This window comes from Pseudonaja textilis, chromosome 9, assembly GCF_049901715.1.
Source record: "Pseudonaja textilis isolate UNSWEBS1 chromosome 9, rPseTex1.2, whole genome shotgun sequence".
NCBI lineage: Eukaryota > Metazoa > Chordata > Lepidosauria > Squamata > Elapidae > Pseudonaja > Pseudonaja textilis.
In genome coordinates, this window is record NC_141998.1 from 22,953,520 (window position 1) to 22,975,332 (window position 21,813).

Sequence of the window (21,813 nt, forward strand, 5' to 3'; positions counted from 1 at the left end):
CGTGAATCCTCTGTATCGCTACCGGGAAAAACCACCTAGGGCATGCTCTGGTTCCTTCGCGGCCTTCCAAATGAAGGGAAACGCCTGCCCTTCGTTTTTTTGGCAACTGTGCCGTCACAATTCAATCCGACTGCTCCAGGGGCCGCGGGGAAGAGCAGGCAGGGGAGGAGGGGCGGGGGGGGAGTGTTGAAGGGAGCTTGAATTCGCTATCTCTCGTGAGTCATCTCTGCAGACAACACTTTTATCTTTGAAGGCCGTATTTCTCGCTTGATTTTTTTTATTTTTAAAGAAGAAGGGGGGAAAGCTTCGTTTCTTCTTTGCAGACGAAACGAGGATGCTTCTCCACGTTTAATCTCTTTAACCGCTTTTGACAAAAGGAAAGCATATTTAATTCCCCCCCCCACACAACCAACCACCCAACCAGAAGGTTGGGCTGTCCAATGGCCAGAGGTAAGGAGCAGCTCGCTTGCATTGCCCAACCTTTCCCCACAAACCCCCTTAATCCTAGTGGTTGGTAGGGAGGGACCTTTATCCCCCCACCCACCCAACACACACACACACACACACATACACACACAGCCATGTGATAAAACTTGCAGGCTGAAATTTCTCCCTCTGCTTCTCACCCCCTTCTCTCCTCTCCTCTTCTTTCCAGACATGCCAAATTACTCTGGCAGTCCTAGATGTGTCTCTCGGCTGTGCTGCTGCTGCTGCTGCTGCTGCCTCCGCCTCTGATTCTCCCCTTCCAGATGTTGACAGGCTCCAAACTGAATCGGTGGCTCCAGAGGCACAACGGCTCTTCTCCCCTCTGTGTGGAATCCGAAGGGGGAATGCACAGCAGAAGGGCAGGCAGAAAGGCAAAGTTGCATATTTTTCCGGCAGCGCACGGAAGCAATTACCCAGAGCGCATTCCACAGAGGTTTGAATTGTGAGCAGGTCCTGCTGGTCATTTTTTTTTTCCCTGAGTGAGAAGAAGTGTGGAGGAAAGAAGAAGAAAAAAGGGAGAGAAAAAGGAAAGGAAGAAAGCTGCCTGTCTCACATACACACAGAGGCGGAATGTCTGTGCTTTCCATCCTCCTGCTAGGTAAGTTGGAGAATTTGGTTTCGTCCCTTAATTTAATTCAGGGAAGGCAGCCTAAAGTTGCAGCCATCAGGCGCAAAGGGAGGGAAAAAACTGTTGGCGTTAAAAGTTTGCAAGAAGCTCATCTGCTTTCAATTGCTTGTTCTTTTACAAGTTAATGCGAGCATTCAAAAGTTAAAGCTCACTTTTCTTATCCAACCCATCCCAGACGTAAAGCTCCGTTCTCCAAAAGGTTTGTTGGATAGGTTTTGGGGTTGTGGGGTGGGGTGGGGGTTTACACCATCATCTGTTAACCAGGTGAACTATTTTGTAAGGGCTCTTTCTTCGCCTCTCTCAAAGGCATGTATAACATGGAAAGGTGTTTGGGGAGTGGGCTAAAAAGAAAAAAGAGAAACATATTGGACTCATTTGTCTTTTTTGCAAACCTGAACAAAGAAAACTTGTTTCAGGGCTCGGGGTCAATTTATTTAACTTTTTGGAGACGGGTGATTTTTGCGCAGGAGTTCGTTTGTCCTGTTTTAAAGGAGTGCATTGTTTCCAACTGATACTGTTTTTTTTTAAAAAAAGTCTAAATTAGAAACAGATGTGTCAACCTACCACTTGGAAAGAGGTCCTGGGGAGGTGGGGGCAGAGAATGATTGAAGGAAAGGGGCTGAGAGGCAAAAGAGAGAAACTGAAGAACGAAAAAGTCAACACCAAAGAGAAAGAGAGGAAAGTACAGAGGAGAGATTATAGATAAAGAGAGCGATATTGTTTTAAAAAATCAATGGTTTCACGGAAGGGAAAACCAAGGTTGCTCTAGAATCCAAAGGGGGGGAAAAATGGCTTCTTATTCTGTAAAATCCATTCATTTATAAAAGTGTGGCTGCTGCATTCACATGTTCTATTTTAGGCACGGTAGGGTCATCTAGTCCACCCCTCATCCCCCTGAAGTACTGAACTAATTTTATGGAATGTTGCACACATGATTACATTAATGGGGTTTTGAAGGCGTTCCACTTTGGCTAGAAAGGGCCACGGTGTTTCGTGAAGAAATAAAAGAGAGAATGGCCAGATACGAGCAACCAAAAATGTGATTTATCAAAATTACGTGATAAACTAGGTGAACCCAAATAAGAAACAGATGCATCGCAGAGAGCACCTTCTGCCAAATAACGCCAGAGGGTTCATCATTTAACACAGCCAGCAATAAATAAAATAGTTCTTTCTGGTGCTCTTCTGAAAAAACGAATTACATCCACCAGTTATCCATGGGTCTTGCCTTAAAGAAGATTATACAAAATGGAGGGGAGAGAGAGAAAAAGATGGAGACGATTATTAAGGAAAGTAGACTGGAGTAAAAGCCAACTGCTCATTTCTTGTGTGAGACAATTAGATGCTGTCTCTTTCAGCCTCTTTTCTAGCATATTGTACTTTCTCCTGAGGTATATTATGTGGAGAATGAGTTTCTCCTTCCGTTCTTCTTACTACCTTGGGCTGACAAGCAGGCAGCTACACACACACACACACACACACACACACACACACACAATAAAAACCATGGATTAGGGCCACGCAAAGGTTGCCAAATCCTGCTGTCCTCACCTCAGACACATTAGAATTGACTCAAGGACAGCCTCGCCATCTCCCTTAGGAAAGCTAAGCAAAGGGCATGTACAATAAAAAGTCCTTGGAGCCTTTTTTTTTTATATGCACGAAAAAATGATTGCAGAGTTTTTGCATCACGTTGATGCTCTACAAAGGATGGAATAGATGGATACCAGATCGTTGTCAGAAAAGATAGCAAAAGAGAGAATTAAGCTGGAAGCTAAAACATGTAAACAACATTTGCCGAAATTCGGTGTATCTAGTTTAACGAAAAGGAGGACTAGGGTGACAAGATAGCCGTGTTCCAATATCTCAGGGGTTGCCCCAAAGAAGAGGGAGTCAAGCTATTCTCCAAAGCACCCGAAGGCAGGACAAGAAGTAACGGATGGAAAGTAATCAAGGAGAGAAGCAACTTAGAACTAAGGAGAAATTTCCTGATAGTGAAAACAATTGATCAGTGGAACAACTTGCCTCCAGAAGCTGTGAATGCTCCAACACTGGAAGTTTTTAAGAAGAGATTGGATAACCATTTGTCTGAAGTGGTGTAGGGTTTCCTGCCTAAGCAGGGGGTTGGACTATAAGACCTCCAAAGTTCCTTTCAACTCTGTTATTCTGTTAAGCATGCAGGACAGTCTAATTCATTAGCCTTTCCTAGTTCTTCCAATCATCTGGTGACATTGTCTTTCATCTCTGCCAGTTTCAAGTTTGGGATCTCATCTATAAGGAAAGAATCCTGAAGGCAAAAAAAAAAAAAAAACGATATTGGAACAAATCTAGGATGGAAACGCAAATTTCCTTATGACAAAACTAAATATAGCAACACAAAGAAAGCAGCCATAACTTTTCTTGCAGAAAAGGTAAGGCAGGTGGATGAAGTAAACAGAATTAGGAAAAAAGAACCAAACATCTTTATGAGGTACCCAAAGGTCTTCAAGTTCTGTTCTTAGGATTTTGGGAAGTGTTTGGATGGCCACTGAAGGAAGGAAGATGCCAGGGGAACCAGAACTAGAATCTGATCTTTTGAAGTTTATCTTGCATTTACAATTCTTCCAAAATAGCTTTCTCATCTTGTGATAATTTCAACCATGAGATGATTTCTTCTTCTCCTTCTCTTTCTTCTCCTCCTCCTCCTTTCTCCTCCTTCTCCTCCTTTCTCCTCCTCCTCCTCCTCCTCCTCCTCCTCCTCCTCCTCCTCCTCCTCCTCCTCCTCCTCCTCCTCTTTCTTCTTCTTCTTCTTCTTCTTCTTCTTCTTCTTCTTCTTCTTCTTCTTCTTCTTCTTCTTCTTCTTCTTCTCTCTCCTCCTCCTCCTCCCTCCTCCTCCTCCTCCTCCTCCTCCTCCTCTTCCTCCTCCTCCTCCTTCTACTCCTCCTCCCTCTTCTATTCCTCCTCCTCCTCCTTCTTCTCCTCAGACAAGACCAAGCAATTTGTTGTAAACTTGTTCCCCTAAACAAGAATGGAGAAACGAAGCAATGCTCAAAGAATCACATTCTTCTGACATAGCAGGAAGTCAGTCCATTAACATCTGGATATACAAATCAGATGTATTAATATAAAGATATATAATATGACAATTGACCATAGTTTATCTCTTTCTCCTATGGTTTTAAATTGGTAGAATACTTCAATAGATACGTTCCATCGTACGTATGTAAGTCTCAATACCAGAGACTAACATAGCCAGAATGGCATGGCACCATCTTAAACCAGACAAATGCCCTCTTCTTTGAGACTTAGAAAAACCTTACATTTGCAAAAGAACAAAAAGGGAAATCCATAGCAGATTGAACATGCCCAGAGGCCAGAAAACATTGATAAACTTTGGAGGAGATAGAAAACTGGGTTGAGAAGAACTTGATTCTTAATACTCCTCGTGCAATATTTTAGAACGTAATCATTTTAACACTCTTTTAAAATCACCCCTGGCTCTTGCCTAATGAAATGTTCCCAGTTGATTAAAAAGGGAAGGAAAAAATAAACAAAACCCAGCTGTATAAGAAACTGTGGCAGTCTAGATGTTTCCATTAGTCATGACATTTTGGAAGAAAATCCGTAATCTGCACTTTTAAAATAATAATCTTGGGGTGTCAAATCAAAAAGCCCAGTTGAGCCACCATACTTGGCGAGAGAAACCAAAAGGGTAAAAAAAAATTGTATAGCCTCCCAAAGATCTCATTCAGAAGTTACTTCAAAAGGTTATTATAATCTTTTCAGGATTGTTTTATTGTTCTTATGTCTCAATTCTATCAAGGGCCAGAAACTATGCATTCACAAGCAAGCGTTGTTTTGGAAACAATTATCTTATATTTTTTTTATTAGAGCCATTCATAACAAAACTAAAACTAAACTAAATCCAGTGACATTAAAACACATATTTATAAAAGTGTCCCTCATTTCCATCTTTCCTTCAAAATTATACAAGCTAGTAATTTATCATATCCTAGATATGGCATATTGCAGTACTAATGGTCTGTGGAAAGGTATCACAACTGGATTTCAACTTGGCACATAAACAAGCTCCAACTTGAGAAAAAGTAAACAGAGAGATTTCTTTCCTTGGCTGTTTCTTCTTCGTAGGGATATACTTCATGGGTGGGGAGGCATTCTTCACCCCAGCCAAAATGTATGAGACATATTCTGCTGCTGTAATATAACCCATCCTCCCAAGGACGTGGGGCTTTTTAAAAAAAAAAAAGCTGTCTTGAAAGAATGTTAATAGCTATAGAAAAGTTTGAAGCAGAACAAAATCCTACATTAGAGCAAGGAAGCAGAGCACCGAAATGATATTTGTCCCACCAAAGAAAATACTGGCAGTGGAGTTGAAATGTTGAGTCAAATATTCTTCCCAACCCCTTTCTGGCCCAAAATCTTTTTTAAAAAAGATATATTTTCAGCCTTGAAGGCGGATTGCTTTGTGACCGGTTTAAATCTAGAGGGTGGGGAAATGTGGGAGGGATTGGGACGGGTTGGGTCGGGGGAAAAGTTAATTAAGCTGCACGCTAAAGCTGCAAAGGCCAGGGACTGTCATCCTGAATGACTTCCAGTGCCTTTCCAATTATTTCCTATCACTATTCCAGAGATGAGAAGGATCAAGAGGTTCTGAACTTCTCTAACACGAGGCTGTAGATGTCGGAATATTTTTTTCTCCCTGGAGCAAAAAGTAAAGGGAGATAATCAGAAGTAAATCTTGTCATCGAGTGTATCTAGGATGACTGACTCCGAGCAAGGTCAATCAAGTGAGAGCAAACTAGAAGGATATAATGATCCAAGTGCTGGGCCTGGACTCTGGTGTGTGAAGCCATTCTTCTTAGTCAAATCTTTAGCTGGCAGCCCTCAATTTTGCAATTTGGAATGGAATGGAATGGAATAGAATAGGGAACAGAACAGGAAACAGAATAGAATGGGAAACAGAACAGAAAATGGAATACAACAGGAAACAGAACAGAACAGGAAATAGAATAGAACAGGCAACAGGGAATGGAATGGAACAAAATTCTTTATTGGCCAAGTGTGATTGGACACTCAAGGAATTTGTCTTCGGTGCATAAGCTCTCATTGTATATAAAAGTTATAAGTGATAAATCATTATCATAGGCATAAAAATACATTATAAATATATATTATAAATTTATAAGTTCATTTATAAGTTTGTAAATCTTGCAATTCAGAGTATTAGAAATGGCAGCATCACCCTGTTCCTTTAATCATGGGTTCGTGATTTCAATATCTTACCTTAATTAAAACTTCCATAGCACAGGAAGATAATTAATATGCAGAAATGAAGTACGGTTTATACTTGGGAACAGGCCAAAGACAGCCCTCCCTTGCTCAGATGAGCCAAATTCTTATATATAAAACTCTAGAGAAAATGAGCATAATGAGGTTTTAAAGATAAAAGTCTTTTTCAGATGTTCTTTCTTGCACAACTGCTGTTTCCCAAAACTTGCACGTAGCAATTTGGGGGTGATTTGTTTTCATTCTAAACCACATAACTCTTTCGGCAAAACTAGCTTGAGTAATAGATCACAGCTTCTGCTTACACAACTTCTTGAATCTGGTCGAATATACAGAGAAGAGCGAGAGACTAGCTCGGCTCTTAAAACTCTGGGGTGCTATATCAGAGCTTTTCAAAACAAGCTAAACTCAGAATTTGGACAGATTAGAATGGGGAAATTCAGACTGAATGAAGAAGGCCAGAACTTAATTTTGACATCTCTTCAGAGAAAAAAACGGCTGGGGTGACATGATAGCAGTATTCCAATATTCAAGGGGCTGCCCCAAAGAAGAGGGAGTCAAGCTATTCTCCAAAGCACCTGAAGGCAGGACAAGAAGCAATGGATTGAAATTTATCAAAAAATAACCAGCCTGGAACTAAGGAGGAATTTCCTGATGGTGAGAACAATCAATCAATGGAATTGCTTCCCTCCAGAAGTTGTGGGTGCCTCCATCATTAGAGATTGGACAGCTACTTGTCTGAAATGGTACAGGGTCTCCTGCTTGAGCAGGGGTTAGGCTAGAAGACCTCCAAGGTCCCTTCCGGCTCTATTCTGATTGGATTGGAAACCCTTTCTCCTTGTTTCTCTAAAACTAGATTCACAAGCTATTGGGGAGCATCCTGTTTAGATACAGAATTCTTTATTGGCCAAGTGTGATTGGACACACAAGGAATTTGTCTTTGGTGCAAATGCTCTCAATGAACATAAAAGAAAAGATACATTCGTCAAGAGTCAAGAATTATAAGGTACAACACTTAATAATAGCCATAGGGTACAATAAGCAATCAAATCATACTAGGAAACAGTCAATATAGATGGTAAGGATACAAGCAACAAAGTTACAGTCATACAGTCACAAGTGGGAGGGGATGGGTGATAAGGAGTGGTGAGAAAATTAATAGCAATAGTAGTGCAGACTTTGTAAATAGTTGGACAGTGTTGAAGGAATTATCTTTTTAGCAAAGTGATGGCATTCAGGGGAAAAACTGTCCTTGTGTCTAGTTATTCTGGTGTGCAGTGCTCTACAGCATCGTTTTGAGGGAAGGAGTTGAAACAGTTATTATTATTAGCCACCTATCCCTGATATCCCCCATCAACCTGCAGGTAAGTTGGGTACTAGAGAGAGCATGAAAATAGCCCTTGTGGAAATAAGGGACCAAGTCTTTATCTCAAGGATCTTTCTCAAGTGTTTTTATTGCCAAATCAAAGCAGGACTCTCACATTTTGAAATTGGGTTATGAAGAAGACAGAAACAGTGTTGAGATTCCCAGAAGGAAACAGCTTGCTGGGGAAAAAAAAGCAAGAGAGGTGTATTTGAATGGACACGTATTGGCATGTATAAAATTGCCCTTCCTGGGAATGAGTTTCATCATCGGTCTGTCCAGCACAGCTATGAAAGCTTGGGATACCAAAAACAGAAGATGGGGAAATGTTTCTCGTCACACTCTTTCCAGAATTTTAAGTCTGAGTCTGCATCCTATGGGTTTGGGGGTTGTTAGTTTTTTTTTTTTTTTTGATAAAGATACAGAATAAATTCTTTTGTTTGGTGATGTGATGTGCTAACAAGCCCGTAAGGACTGCTGATTGGATGATGACGGATAGTCCCAAAGGTGCTTTTTCAGGAGGCAACTGGACTTCCTGCTTTTTCTTCTTCTTCTTTGAAGACGTTTCCTTCTCATCCAAGAAGCGTCTTCAGTTCTGACTGGATGGTGGGGAATGGAAGGATTTATATTCCTTGCAGACAGCTGGTCATTTGCATCCTTTGAGAGGGTCATGGAGGCCACCTGGGGGTTTGTCTGTGTCCACAGGGTCACCTGAGTGGTGCAAATGGGTGTGGAGCCTTCTTGAAACTGTTGAAAGGATTGTGTTGTAGATTGGAGATAGATGATGTCGTATCATTCAGTTTTATCTGTTCAGTTTTGACATAGATGGTCTCTTTGACCCCTCTTTCAAACCAAGTAGTCCTCCCTGTCCAAAATGTGGATTTTTCTGTCTTCAAAAGAGTAGACTTTGTCTTTTAAATGCAGATGGACCACTGAATCTAGTCCTGATGGGTTTGTTCTCCTATGTTGTGCCAGGCATTTAGGAAGTGCTAATTTTGTTTCCCCAATCCACAAAACTGCACATGGCTTGTTGCATTGCACTGCAAATACCACATTGCTCAGTTTATGTCTGGGTGTTTTATCCTTGAGGTGGACAAGCTCCATAGACATGATGACTGACAGGTTAAGTAAAGTTCAAACTTGTTTTTTGCTCAGAGAAGTTTCTATTTACTTTCCCCCGTTGTCTGCCATTGCTTCCTCCTTCATAAACCCCATAAGCCACAAATCCCATAAATGGAACTACCAAAGCTTAGCTGTTTTGTTCCCAAAGGGTCGTTTGGAAACCACTTTCTCTACTTGTCCTCTTCTGTTGTGAGAAGTGACTGCTTCAGGAATTCTTCTGAAATTTAAAAGACCTCTCTTGACTATCATCCATCAAGGCTCCTAAATAAAAGAGATTTTTTTTTAAAAAAGGATTTGTCAATCTCCCAAAGAAAGACCTAAGAACTTTGAAGAGGAAATGAACTACATAGAAAGAGAATCCAGTTCCAAATTCAACTTTTAATCAGTTACCTAGATTTTATTTACATATAAAGAAAAATGTCCTTACTGTATAATAGCAATAGCACTTAGACTTATATACCGCTTTATGGTGCTTTTACAGACCCCTCAAAGCAGTTTACAGAGTCGGCCTCTTGCCCCCAACAATCTGGGTCCTCATTTTACCCACCTCAGAAGGACAGAAGGCTGAGTCAACCTTGAGCCTGGTGAGATTTGAACTGCCCAAATTGCAGGCAGCCGGCAGCCGGCAGTCAGCAGAAGTAGCCTGCAGTACTGCACTCTAACCACTGCACCATAAGATCTGTATAATAGCAGCACAGCCTGCTCATGGAGACTTATCAAGGAGAGACACAATCTAGAAGTAACGAGAAATTTCTTGACTGTGAGGACAATCAACCAGTGGAATGGCTTGCCACCAGAAGTTGTGGTTGCTCCATCACTGGAGGTTTTTAAGAAGAGATTGGACAGCCATTTGTCCAGAGTGGTCTAGGGTTTCCTGCTTGAGCAAGGCATTGGACTAGAAGACCTCCTATTCTGGAGCAGGAGGTTCTGGAGATTTTTAAGAAGAAGCTGGAGAACCACATCTTGTCTACGGTTTAATGATGGCTGGGGAATTCTGGGAGTTGAAGTCCATCCATCTTCAAGCTGCCAAGCTTTAGAAACAATGGACTGGGTGGTCCTTCTGGTCCCCTCTAATTTTACAGTCTTATGATTCTATTAACTGTCTAAAATAAGTCAGACAAAGTCCAGTTAAGGCTCTGATCCTGTGACTTTACACTGTCTTTCCAGAGAGCCCAAAGCAAGGAATGCTCATCTAAATGCATGCAGGTCCTTTCAAAAGTGACAGAAAGAATACATTTTCACCTCTGATGTTGTTAATGAAATATGGAAAGCCATCAAAAACTTTAAAAAAACAAACAACCATCTATTTCCATTACTGCCGTCTTAAATATCTGAGCAGTGCAGAGGATTAGTTTCATCAAACCACTATTTTGACTGGAATTGTTGAGTCAATTTGATGCATCCATCAAGTCAAGAGTTTTTCAGTTGATTCCAAAGGTCAGAATCCTTTCGATATGCACAGTTGGACCTTTGCAAACTAACTTTTTTTTTTTCAAATTTAATCTTAATCAACATGGCACTATGATTTAGCTGCAGACCCAGATTGGACTGATTGGATACTTGTGCTGAATCAATAATTAGGACTGCTTTTTTTTTTTTAAATTCAGATCGCAAATCCCCTTGAGTCATTCAGTTGAAATGACTTTCAAAATCTTATTGGACGTTAATTTTAGAGCAGTTGGTAGAAATAGGTCAAGAACTCTACCCAACATCAACATCAACATCCTTCTTGCATTTAGCATAAATATGGTTTCTGATAAAGGAAATAATTTCAGCCTGGCAAACCCACATATAAGGTATATACCCCTTATTCAGTCTAGGTGAGTGTAATTTGCATCTTATTAGGAGGAATTGATTCTTATATACCCTGTTTTCCCCCAAAAATAAGACCTACCCTGAAAATTAGTCCTAGCTTGATTTTTACATGTGCGCCCAATATAAGCCCTACCCCCAAATAAGTGCTAATTAAGATCCCGCCCACTCCAGAGCGGATGGGTAAAAATTAAGCTAGGGTAGTGGTGGTGGAGATGCCCTCCTACTTACCTTTGGACAGTTGTAGCCAGGCTTGGCATACCCCGAGACCTGCCTTGCCGGCCCATTTCTTCTGCAGCCGGCAAGGCTGGTAAGGCTTTCCTGAAGGCCTCTGTAGCTGAGAACAAAGTTCTGGATCGATCCTGAGCTCTGTTATCCTCTGCAGAGGCCTTCAGGAAAGACTTGCCTATCACAGAAGAAGTTCCTGAAGGCCTCTGACAGCGAAAAGGAGGCCGAGGGCGATTCACGCAAGTGAGGTTAGTCAGTGGATGACCTCCCCTGAAAATAAGACCTGGTGCCTTTTTTTGGTGGCAAAAATATATAAGACAGGGTCTTATTTTGGGGGAAAACAGGATACATACAATATTTCCATCTGCCCCACCCTTGGGATATTCTACATTGATGAGAAGGCTGGATCACGACCTTTGGTCCATGGCTACATCTTTTTTTCTTCTCTTGTGGCCTTCAGCCTCAGCAGATCTTACGGGCAAAGTATTTTTAGATTCTGGTGGCATCCTGGCCCTAAGAGAAGAGACCTTCTCTATTTTGGGAACATGTCATTTCTCTGGAATATTACTGTACTGTCAGTGGGAGGTTGCAAAATTGCTATAGGGTGGCTTGAAAAATTAGCAAGTCTGTTTCCCAGATATTTGCATGTACAGCCAAAAAGTAAAGTCGAAAATGCAAAAAGAGGCAGAGATCTAACAGACCTTCCCCCTTCTAGCCTCTGGACTCTTCTCCCAAATACTGGAATTGGGTAGGGCTACAGCCAGCGATGGTTGTTGTTTTGGAGTGTCTTTAGGATAGAGGGTGCTGTTTGTTTGTTTGTTTGTTTGGAAGTTGAGTTTTTTATACTGGTTTTTTAGGATTGTTGTTGTGGCTGTGAACAGTCCAGAGTTACAGCATAAAAGATGGGCGACTATGTAAGTTTCCTAACTAAATAACCAAGTTATAAAAGACTGCTTTAAGTATTACAGCCCAGGACAAAGCTGTAAAAGGTTCATAGTTAGAAGGGACCTTGGAGGTCTTCTAGTCCAACCCCTTCTTCTTAAAGATCTCTTCTTAAAGAGATTGGACAAGCATTTGTCTGAAATGGTACAGGGTCTCCTGCCAGAGCAGGGGGCTGGACTAGACAACCTCCAAAGTCCCTTCCAACTCTGTTATTCTATTCTATTCTATTCTATTCTATTCTATTCTATTCTATTCTGTTCTGTTCTGTTCTGTTCTGTTCTATTCTATTCTATTCTATTCTATTCTATTCTATTCTATTCTATTCTATTTTCTATTCTATTTCAATCTATTTTCTATTCTATTCTATTCTATTCTATTCTATTCTATTCTATTCTATTCTATTCCTATTCCTATTCCTATTCCTATTCCTATTCTATTTTCTATTCTATTCTATCCTATCCTATCCTATCCTATCCTATTCTGTTTTCTATTCTGTTCTGTTCTAATCTAATCTAATCTCATCTAATCTAATCCAATTAATATTCCTATCTATATTTGTAGAAGGAAAAAAACAGTGCACTACCTAATTTCTTTTGCATAATATTCCATTTACGAGGTGTAGATGACTTATATTGCTCCATATTCGTTATAAAGCATATAAGGAACACATAACAAATTAACGCAATGTAACAAGGTTACACCTCCAAGGGCTGCTAAATTATCTCCTCATATTAACACATTTTGTGCGTATGAGCTTTGAAGGTAAAGAAATTAACAATTCCACCACACAACTCAACATTGTTATAGCAGTGTCACATAAAGAAATTCAGATGACACGATTATTTTTGAGAAGATATATTAAAACTGTCTATAATAAAGATACCTCTCTAATAAATGCTCTTGAGAGATACTCTTGAGGAGGTTCGGAGTTGCATTTCGTTCTTTCAATTCTTCCCATATTCCTATTTCTCCCATACTTCTATTCCTCGTTTTCATTATTTGTAGAGCAATGCATTTTTTTTAATGTACCAAATTGCATGAAAAAATTGTCCTTGTTGCTTTAAATTGTCCTTTTTATTTTTCTGTGCTGTCACTGCCTGTAGAGATAAACATCAATCCAGAGAGGTCATATTGTCCTACAAGCTATAGGTACCTGTAACTGTTACATGAATATCTATATCTATATCTATAATTTATATAGATATAGATATAAATATATTATCTATATCTAATCTATAATATATTATAAATATATATAATATATAAATATGTTATATATATTATATTTTATATATATATATATATATATATATATATATATATATATATAATCATATTTACTCTAAGAAGCACAGAGCCAAAGACACAAGCCTGAAAATGATGAATGAGACTTCATCGAAACATTGCCTCCCGCATCATCACAAAATCTCCAGAACCATAAAGCCTACAAACTTGAAATTTGGCATATATCTTCCTCTTGGCTTCTAGGTGCTCACTAAGAAAGGATTTTTCGAAATGACCATCAGAGCATTAGTATTTTGTATATTGACCCTCCAGAACACAATAGGATTAACCCATCTAGCAGCAGAGCTCACTACATCACACAATCTCCTAGGACATTGCATCAGAGTCCAAGCTTCAACCAAACTAGCTCAGACAAATATGATCCCTACATGGCCCCATGGAAGTCAGTAGAATACATGTTCTTGCACAGGAACAGGAAGATTGATCATTAAAACCATCTTTCCAATCAAGCCTCCATGTTTCCAGTCTTTATCCCAGCTTGGACTGAACCAAATGGATATTTCTTCCAACAATAGGATTATCATGAGGAGAAAATCAAGACAGAACATAAATGTAATAATAACAAGGAAGAGGAGATGATGGTTAATCCTTGGACCAGGATGGTAAATCTTGTATCCTGTCTGTTATTCTACCAAAGGAGACAATCTAATGATGTGATTTTAGTGAGTATAAACTCTTATTTAGGGAAAAGAAATTTTTAAAAAGTAAAATGAAACTCTAACACCACTTCTGTTTCCAAAACGTACCCAAGGAATAATAATTTTGATCCACCCAAGCATGATAATTGAACAGGTAACTGTTGTACATGAATAATACCCCTTGTCTATTAATAATGTTCATATTTGTTGCTCTGAAAAGCAAAAGGCCCAGTAATATGAGAAGCAATGTTATTTTTAATATATTATTAAAGATCTCTTGCCAATTATATAGATTAAGTATTTGTGCTCTACAATGCACCACTGCATTAAATTGTCTTTAGTGCAAATAAAATATAGAGAAAAAATCAATAACTCAATAACAAAAGATAAAACATTTTCAAAAGCCTCAATCTGAAGTAGCAAAATACTTTTCTGAAACTAAATTATACCTCCATTCTTGCCCAAACAATATTTTTATTTGCTTCATTGGATGTTATTTATCCATCCCTTCCGTTTTGACGATCTGTTTTCAAATTCTCAAGAAACAGAATCCAGATGTTTCAGTCTGGGGTAAATATGTTGGTTTTATTATCCTGGCACTGAGTCAAGTCTATAGAGGCATGTAAAGGTGTGTGCCTTCAAAAACAACCACATCACACACAAGGCAAGATTCTTAACCATCAGGTCTTGTCTATCTATAGTAGAGGTCTCCAAACTTGTGGACTTAAGACTTGAGGACTTCAACTCCCAGAATTCTCCAACCAGCTATGATTGGATCTTTGAGAATATTTTGAACTTTCATAAGGCAATGAGAGCTATAAAGCTCTTCCAAAAAGGGGAGAGGGCAACCAATGATCCTCTGGGCAATGACATTAACCCTCTGGAGTGTTTCCTATCTGCCGCTGTGCAATTGGCAAACCATACAGAGGTGCAGTAAGTTAAGATGCTCTTTATGGTGCAGCGGTAGAAGTCACCAGCAGTTTTTCATTCAGTTGTTGTTTCTTGAGAAGTCTCAGGTAGTCTAATCTCTGCTGGGCCCTTTTGACCAGGGCTGCAATGTGGGCACCCCAGGTCAGGTCCTCTTTGATAGCAACACCCAGAAACTTTATATTAACTGTTTCCTAGTATGAATTAATTGCTTATTGTACCCTATGACTATTATTAAGTGTTGTACCTGATGATTCTTGACTCTTGATGAATGTATCTTTTCTTTTATGTACACTGAGAGCATTTGCACCAAAGACAAATTCCTTGTGTGTCCAATCACACTTGACCAATAAAGAATTCTAATTCTAATTAAAACTGGCCACTTGCTCCACTTGGTCTCCATTGATAAGCAAGGGCTGGATGTTTGATCTATTCCTTCCCCTATAAGCTCCTTGGCCTTTTTGGTGTTAAGGACCAAGTTATTGTCTCCACTCCACGAAAGTAACTGATCCCCCTCATCTCGATAGGCAGACTCATTGGTAGCCATCTTCTGAGCATACTCTAAATGTCTTTTTTTTTTTTTTAATTGTGATGCCCAAAACCAGACAGACTTTTTTTTTTCAAGTGGAGTCTCATCAGGGCAGATTAAAGTAGAATTATTTCCCATCAGCTAACTCTGTACTTCTATTAATGCACCCCAAGGCAGAATTTGCCATTTTTCACAGATGTGTCACATTGCTGTCTCGTCTTGCTTTTGGGATCACTCAGATCCTTTCCTGCCTGTGGCTGCCCAAACCAGATTTCTTTTTTATCCTATATTCAAACTCATTAAATACATAAAAACTTTATGCTTATACCTAGTGCTCAGAACAGATTTCTTTCCCCCCTTCAAACATTAAACAAGCTGCATGCACACATCATCACAGGGTAGATGGAATGTTTTTAAACGTAATCTTTTTATTGCCCGCAGGGTAAATGGAATGCGAAGGACATGCAGGCCCTGGGCCTGTTTTCCTCTTCATCTGATCTTTAGATCGCACACCGATTCTGCTGAAATACGGTTGATTTAAGGGTGTTTTTCTGCCGGTGTCTCATAATAGAAAAATGCATAAACAAGCAGAGTTTGGCAAGGGGCGATCAGCTGCGAAGGCTTCAGCTGGGATTGTGCACAGATCCCTGAGTTAAAATCCTGAGCTGGGTTTCTTTTTCATGTTGTTGGAACAAACCCTGCTGTGAAGTTTAGCTTGGAGAGGTGGATGGTGTGATCATCTTGAGATTTTTTTTTTTAAATTAGGTTAAAACTACAACAGGTTATATCCGGGTTGGTTTCTTTCAGCGGTTGTGCATATTTTTATCCCTTTACCATTGACACCAGGTGTGTTTAGTGTGAGTGACAATGTGTCTGACTTGTGTAGTTGTGTTGACAAGAGCGCAGCTGGAGTTGGAAGGGGTTGGACCGGATTCTGACACCACGGAGCATCAAACCAGCAAATGAAGCAGAAAAGGGCCCCCCTAATGATCGCCATTTTGAATGAGCCCTAGAAATCTTGACATCTATGAAAAGGAGAGGCTTAGTGTGAGATGTGGCTTGCTCCCTTCCGCAGGAAGCCAACAGCTGGAGATGACTTGCCAACAGCAGAGAGAGCCCATGTCAGCTTTGGAAGCCATATTTTACTTGGAAGCTTCGAGGCTGCCACATTCAGTGCCTGGGAATTTGGGAGGGGGGATTTCATAGTGAGGTAGAAGATCAGACACAACAACATCCTTTCTCAGAGAGTCAAGGACATGTAGCTCTGCACCTGGAGGAGAGTACCTGGTGGGGGGGGGATGTCTCCAGTTGGGATGAAGATTTGATTGGGCCATGGGATGGACTGATGGATTCAGGGGATGGATCTTTGATTTTTCTTTTGAGAAGGGAAAAACCCGGAACTCTCAGATTCGGGTTTTCCCAGATGTGCCAATATAGAATAGAATAGAATAGAATAGAATAGAATAGAATAGAATTCTTTATTGACCAAGTGTGATTGGACACACAAGGAATTTGTTTTGGTGCAAATGATCTCAGTCTACATAAAAAGAAAAGAAAAAAATACATTTGTCAAGAATCATAGGTATAACACTTAACAGTAGTCAAAGGGTACAAATAAGCAGTCAAATCATACTAAGAACCATAATAATAATAAGCGATCAAATCATACTAGGAAACAGTCAATAAAAATTGTAAGGATACAAGCAACAATGTTACAAGTCATACCGTCACAAGTGGGAGGAGATGGGCAAAAGGATGGGAGGATTAATAACAATAGTAATAGCAGAGCAGACTTTGTAAATAGTTGAACAGTGTTGAGGGAATTATTTGTTTAGCAGAGTGATGGCATTCGGGGGAAAACTGTCCTTGTGTCTAGTTGTTCTGGTGTGCAGTGCTCTATAGCGTCGTTTTGAGGGTAGGGATTGAAACAGTTTGTGTCCAGGATGTGACAATATGAGAAATCTAATAAAATGGAACTTTGAGGAATTGATTGTCTCAGAGTTTAATGGTTTGGAGTTGGTTAGTTGGAATGCTGACACCCCAGAAGTTGCTTAAAGAAATGGACAGAAGTTGTTAAGGTTATCTGCAGTGCAAGATTGTCCCAGTGGACGTGTTCACCACTGCTCTAAAAAGCAGAAGCGGAACCAGTGGGTTCAGATGTTAAGGAAGGAGATGCAGGCTAGACATTAGAACAAGAGAAGTTGGGAGCCAGTGGAACAGAACTGGCCTGTGAAGTGTGAATTCTCTTCTAGTGGAGGCTGGATGATTGTGGTGGCTCAGTGACTAAGATGTGGAGATTGTCAATCAGAAAGGTTGGCAGTTCGGCGGTTCGAATCCCTAGCGCCGCATAATGGAGTGAGCTCCCATTACTTGTCCCAGCTTCTGCCAACCTAGCAGTTCGAAAGCATGTAAAAATGCAAGTAGAAAAATAGGTACCCTTTGGTGGGAAGGTAACAGTGTTCCGTGTGCCTTCAAAGGCATTTAGTCCTGCCAGCCACACATGACCACAGAGACGTTTTCGGACAGCGCTGGCTCTTCGGCTTTGTAACAGAGATGAGCACTGCCCCCTACTGCCGGAAAACGACTAGCAAATATGTGCCAGGGGAACCTTTACCTTTATAATATAATTTATAATAATATTTGGAATAAATAAGTTGTGGGATCCTCATCCCTGGAACCTTTCAAGAAGAGACTGGGCTGTCATCTGTCAGAAATGATGTAGAGTCTCCTGCTTGGGCAGGAGAGGGGGGTGGACTAGATGACCTACAAGGTCCCTTCCAACATGGTTAATCTGTATCTGTATCATGTATTCGAGAATCCTTTTACATCTTCAGCTGAAGTTAGTTGGTTCTCTGATCCTGGCTTTAATTGCCAACATGTCTGGAAACTTAATTAAATGCAAGGCTCAAGAAACCATCAGAGAACATTATTAAACATAATTGACATCAAGATGACTTTGAGGTTTAAATGAGTATTTCTGAGAGGAAGCTAAAGGGCCCCAGATTCGAGAGCAGGGAGGAGCAGCTATGGCAATTTTATGATCCGGGGACTTCCAACTCCTAGAATTCCAAAGCCAGCATAGTTGGCTTAGGCATTCTGGGAGTTGAAATCCAAAAATTGTTAGCACCAGTGAGATTGGCCAAAATATATCCAAATACAAATTCAGAATGTTGGAACTGTAAACAAAAAGACGGAACGTTTTTTTTTCACACGTGGTGGCAATGCCCCAAAGCTAGAAAATATTGGATAAAGATACAAAGGTGGTTACAAGAGATTATGGAACACCAAATAGAATTTAAACCTAAAATATTCTTATTGGGAATAATTAAAGGGAAATATAGCAAACAAATCCAATACACCATTTTACATATAATAACGGTGGCGAAGATAGTTTTTGTATAGGGCTGCAAAACAGAAAAGATACCGTCTGAAGAGAAGTTGATACAAAAAATGCTAGACTGTGCTGAGATGGATAAACTTAAAGCAGAATTAAAAGGCAAGGATGAATCAGAATATTATGTGGTTTGGGATAGGTGGTATAAATGGGTAGAACACAAAAATAAGAATTAATGAATAGGAATAAATGTAAATATCTGTATTATTGATGACACAATACTGTTAACAATGTAAATAGAGGTGTGCAATTTTTAAAAAAAATAAATAATACAAAAAGTCAAGAAACAAAAGAGGAAACTAGTTAAAACAAATCCAAAAGTCATAAAATTGCTATAGTTGCCCATCCCTGTTGAAGAGTGAACAGTTTCCTTACTTTTGCCCACAATACAAGTTGTTTTCCGTCTTGAGTCTGCCACTCACTGCAGAGTTGAATTGTGGACCAAGGGAATAGACGCTTGGAAGGGGATTGAGCCATTGTCAGGATGAAAACTGGAGAAATTTAAGTGGATGTTGATGAAAACCAGGTTGAATTAAGCAAAGCAGAGATACCCCGTTCGACAAATATTTAGCCACTGTAAGTGCAAAACTGTGTATAGATGGTGGGTGAATATACCTGACTCAGCCAACTCTTTGTTTATTCTGGGCTGTTTTGACTGTCTGAGGAATGTGTGGATTTGGTGAAGGGAAATGATGCATTTGATAAAAATGTAGAGCCACCTACACACTTCAGTGTGAAGTGGTTCGACTTTTGGGGTAGTTTGAATGCCACATTTAAAAAAAAAATCCTAAAACCTCAAGGATTGTTTTCCTCCAAATATATTTTAAACCAGCAACTAATTTTATTTTGTGGTATTCTCTTTCATTCATTCTAGCCCTGTCTTTGGAAGGAAGTCTGCCCAAAACTTCAGTTCGTTCTCATAATGAAAGAGAAATGTAATCAAAATATATTTACTTGTATACAGTAACTAAACCCAAGATGTTCCACACATGGAGTTTTCTAAACAGCTCATGGGACCATCAGTTTGTTGTAGCAGTGAGGGTACCAGGCAAAAACTGGGAAACTGAGTTGTAGTCCTGCCTTAGGCATGAAAGCTGTCTGGGTGACTTTGGGTCAATCCCCAGGAGACTGTGAGTTCTAGTTCTGCCTTAGACATGAAAGCTGACTGGATGACTTTGGGTCAATCACCAGGAGGCGGTGAGTTCTAGTTCTGCATTAGGCAGAAAAGCTGCTGTCTGGGTGACTTTGTGCACAAAGGTGGCTAGGTGATCTTGGGTCTCTCTCTCTCTCTCTCTCTCTCTCTCCCTCCCTCCCTCCCTCTCTCTCTCTCTCTCTCTCTCTCTCTCTCAGGACTAATCACTTCTGAAAACTTTTCCAGTCAAACTGCAGGCCAAGCACTCACTGGCAGTCAAAACTGACTCAAAGGCGCACATAGAGAGAGAGAGAGAGAGAGAGAGAGAGAGAGAGAGAGAGAGAGTTAAAAAAAAAAAGAAAGATAGTTTATCAGGAAAATCTGGTGGGGACAAAATTTGTTGAAAGTCATTAGTCAAAAGGGCTTTTTACAATGAACCAAGATAAACAATTCGCAAAATTTGTCTTTTTAGCTCAAAGATTAGTCAACAGTGAGATTAAAATCATTCAAACGAGGACAAGACAAATGAACAGCCTAGGGAAAATAACTACCAGAAAGGTTATGAATAAGAGATACAAGCAGTAAGAGGAAAAACATACTCCCAAGAAAGAAAAGAGCGGAAATACATAACACACCCTTCTCAAGGGTTAATCTGGCACCAAATATGCTTTTCCAAAATTTCAAACAGACCCTAAATTTATGTTAAGTCAACTGAACAGCACAATGAAAAACGTTTATATATAACTGCTATTGCAGACCATCAGTTTACAATATAGTAAGCCCATATGTTTAACAGACATATTGGTATAAAGAACTTTGGACCCGAAAGAACAATTTTTTCTTTTGGCCTCCACTCCCATTTAACAGATACTACTAAATTAAGGGGCCTTCCATTAAGCCGTTAATTAAATCTAGGTTTTACTTCAAAGGCTATCTCAACTCTTTAATTTTGTCAAATGACATAAATTCAAATTGGACAGGCATGCCCCTTCTTCACCAGGAAAACATCCCAGTAAAAAAAAAAACAACAACAAGATTGACCATTTCAGCATGAAACTGTTTGGTGTTGGTCAACCTGTCACAAAGGTTTTTGGATCAATCAAGCAATCAAGAATGGCCAAAAACATCCAATGGAACCAATGGAATAGAAGTTGCCTTCAGAAGTTGTGGGAGCTTCATCACTGGAGGCTTTCAAGAAGAGACTGGACTGCCATCTGTCAGAAATGGTGTCGGGTCTCCTGCTTTGGCGGGGGGTTGGACTAGATGACCTACAAGGTCCCTTCCAACTCTGTTAATCTGTTAACTAGATATACCCTGGTACAGCTGATATTGAATAAAGACATGCCTGTTTCTAAACTAATCACTAGAATAAACAGAACACACCCTTTTCCAGTTGGAAGTTTCTCCCAGTATTTTACAAGTGATTTTGATCGTCTGTGGAGAACAGATTCAAAGGGAATATAGTGAAATCAGAGAAAGCAAAATATCTTTGGAAGCTATATGAATTTTTAGTCAAGAATGTAGGGTGCCCTTGAGACTAAAGAGACAATAATCATCAGAGAATCATGCCAACGTTCAAGAAAACAACCTAGTTTGCACTGTGTGAACTTTGAACTCTTTGGGGATTTGGCATGGCATTGCACAAATATCTCTGATTCTTGTGTAAGTACAAATTTACCAAGGCAAAACCATTTTTGATTTATTCATTCTTCCAATTTCCCAGAGCCGCTTCCCTCTCTCAGGTTCGCATCTGCAAAAAAAAAAAAAAAAATTCTTTTCCTTCTGAATTATGATTATTATGTTAACTGAAGATGCCTTCTCACTCTCTGGAGAAGCTTTTCAATGAAAAAACTCTGCTAGAAGACAAACAAAACCCTCTAGTGTAAAGGAAGTAAGACATGCCACAATTTTTCAAAATGATTCAACTTGTCTATGATATGGAGGGGGGGGTTGGACTAGATGACCTACAAGGTCCCTTCCAACTCTTTTAATCTGTCTCTGATCCTTCTCTTTGCCCCTGC

At 39.9% G+C, this 21,813-nt stretch overlaps 1 protein-coding gene across 1 annotated transcript in view; it reads left to right on the forward strand.

Annotated features, from left to right (window-relative positions):
* Positions 1–569: 569 nt before the first annotated feature.
* CLMP (CXADR like cell adhesion molecule) overlaps positions 570–21,813 on the forward strand; it is a 45,555-nt gene continuing 24,311 nt past the window's right edge. Inside the window, exon 1 of the mRNA XM_026709083.2 lies at positions 570–1,084. Within this exon, the coding sequence (XP_026564868.2) occupies positions 1,057–1,084 (28 nt within the window). The 5' untranslated portion in view covers positions 570–1,056. The remainder of the gene's footprint in view (positions 1,085–21,813) is intronic.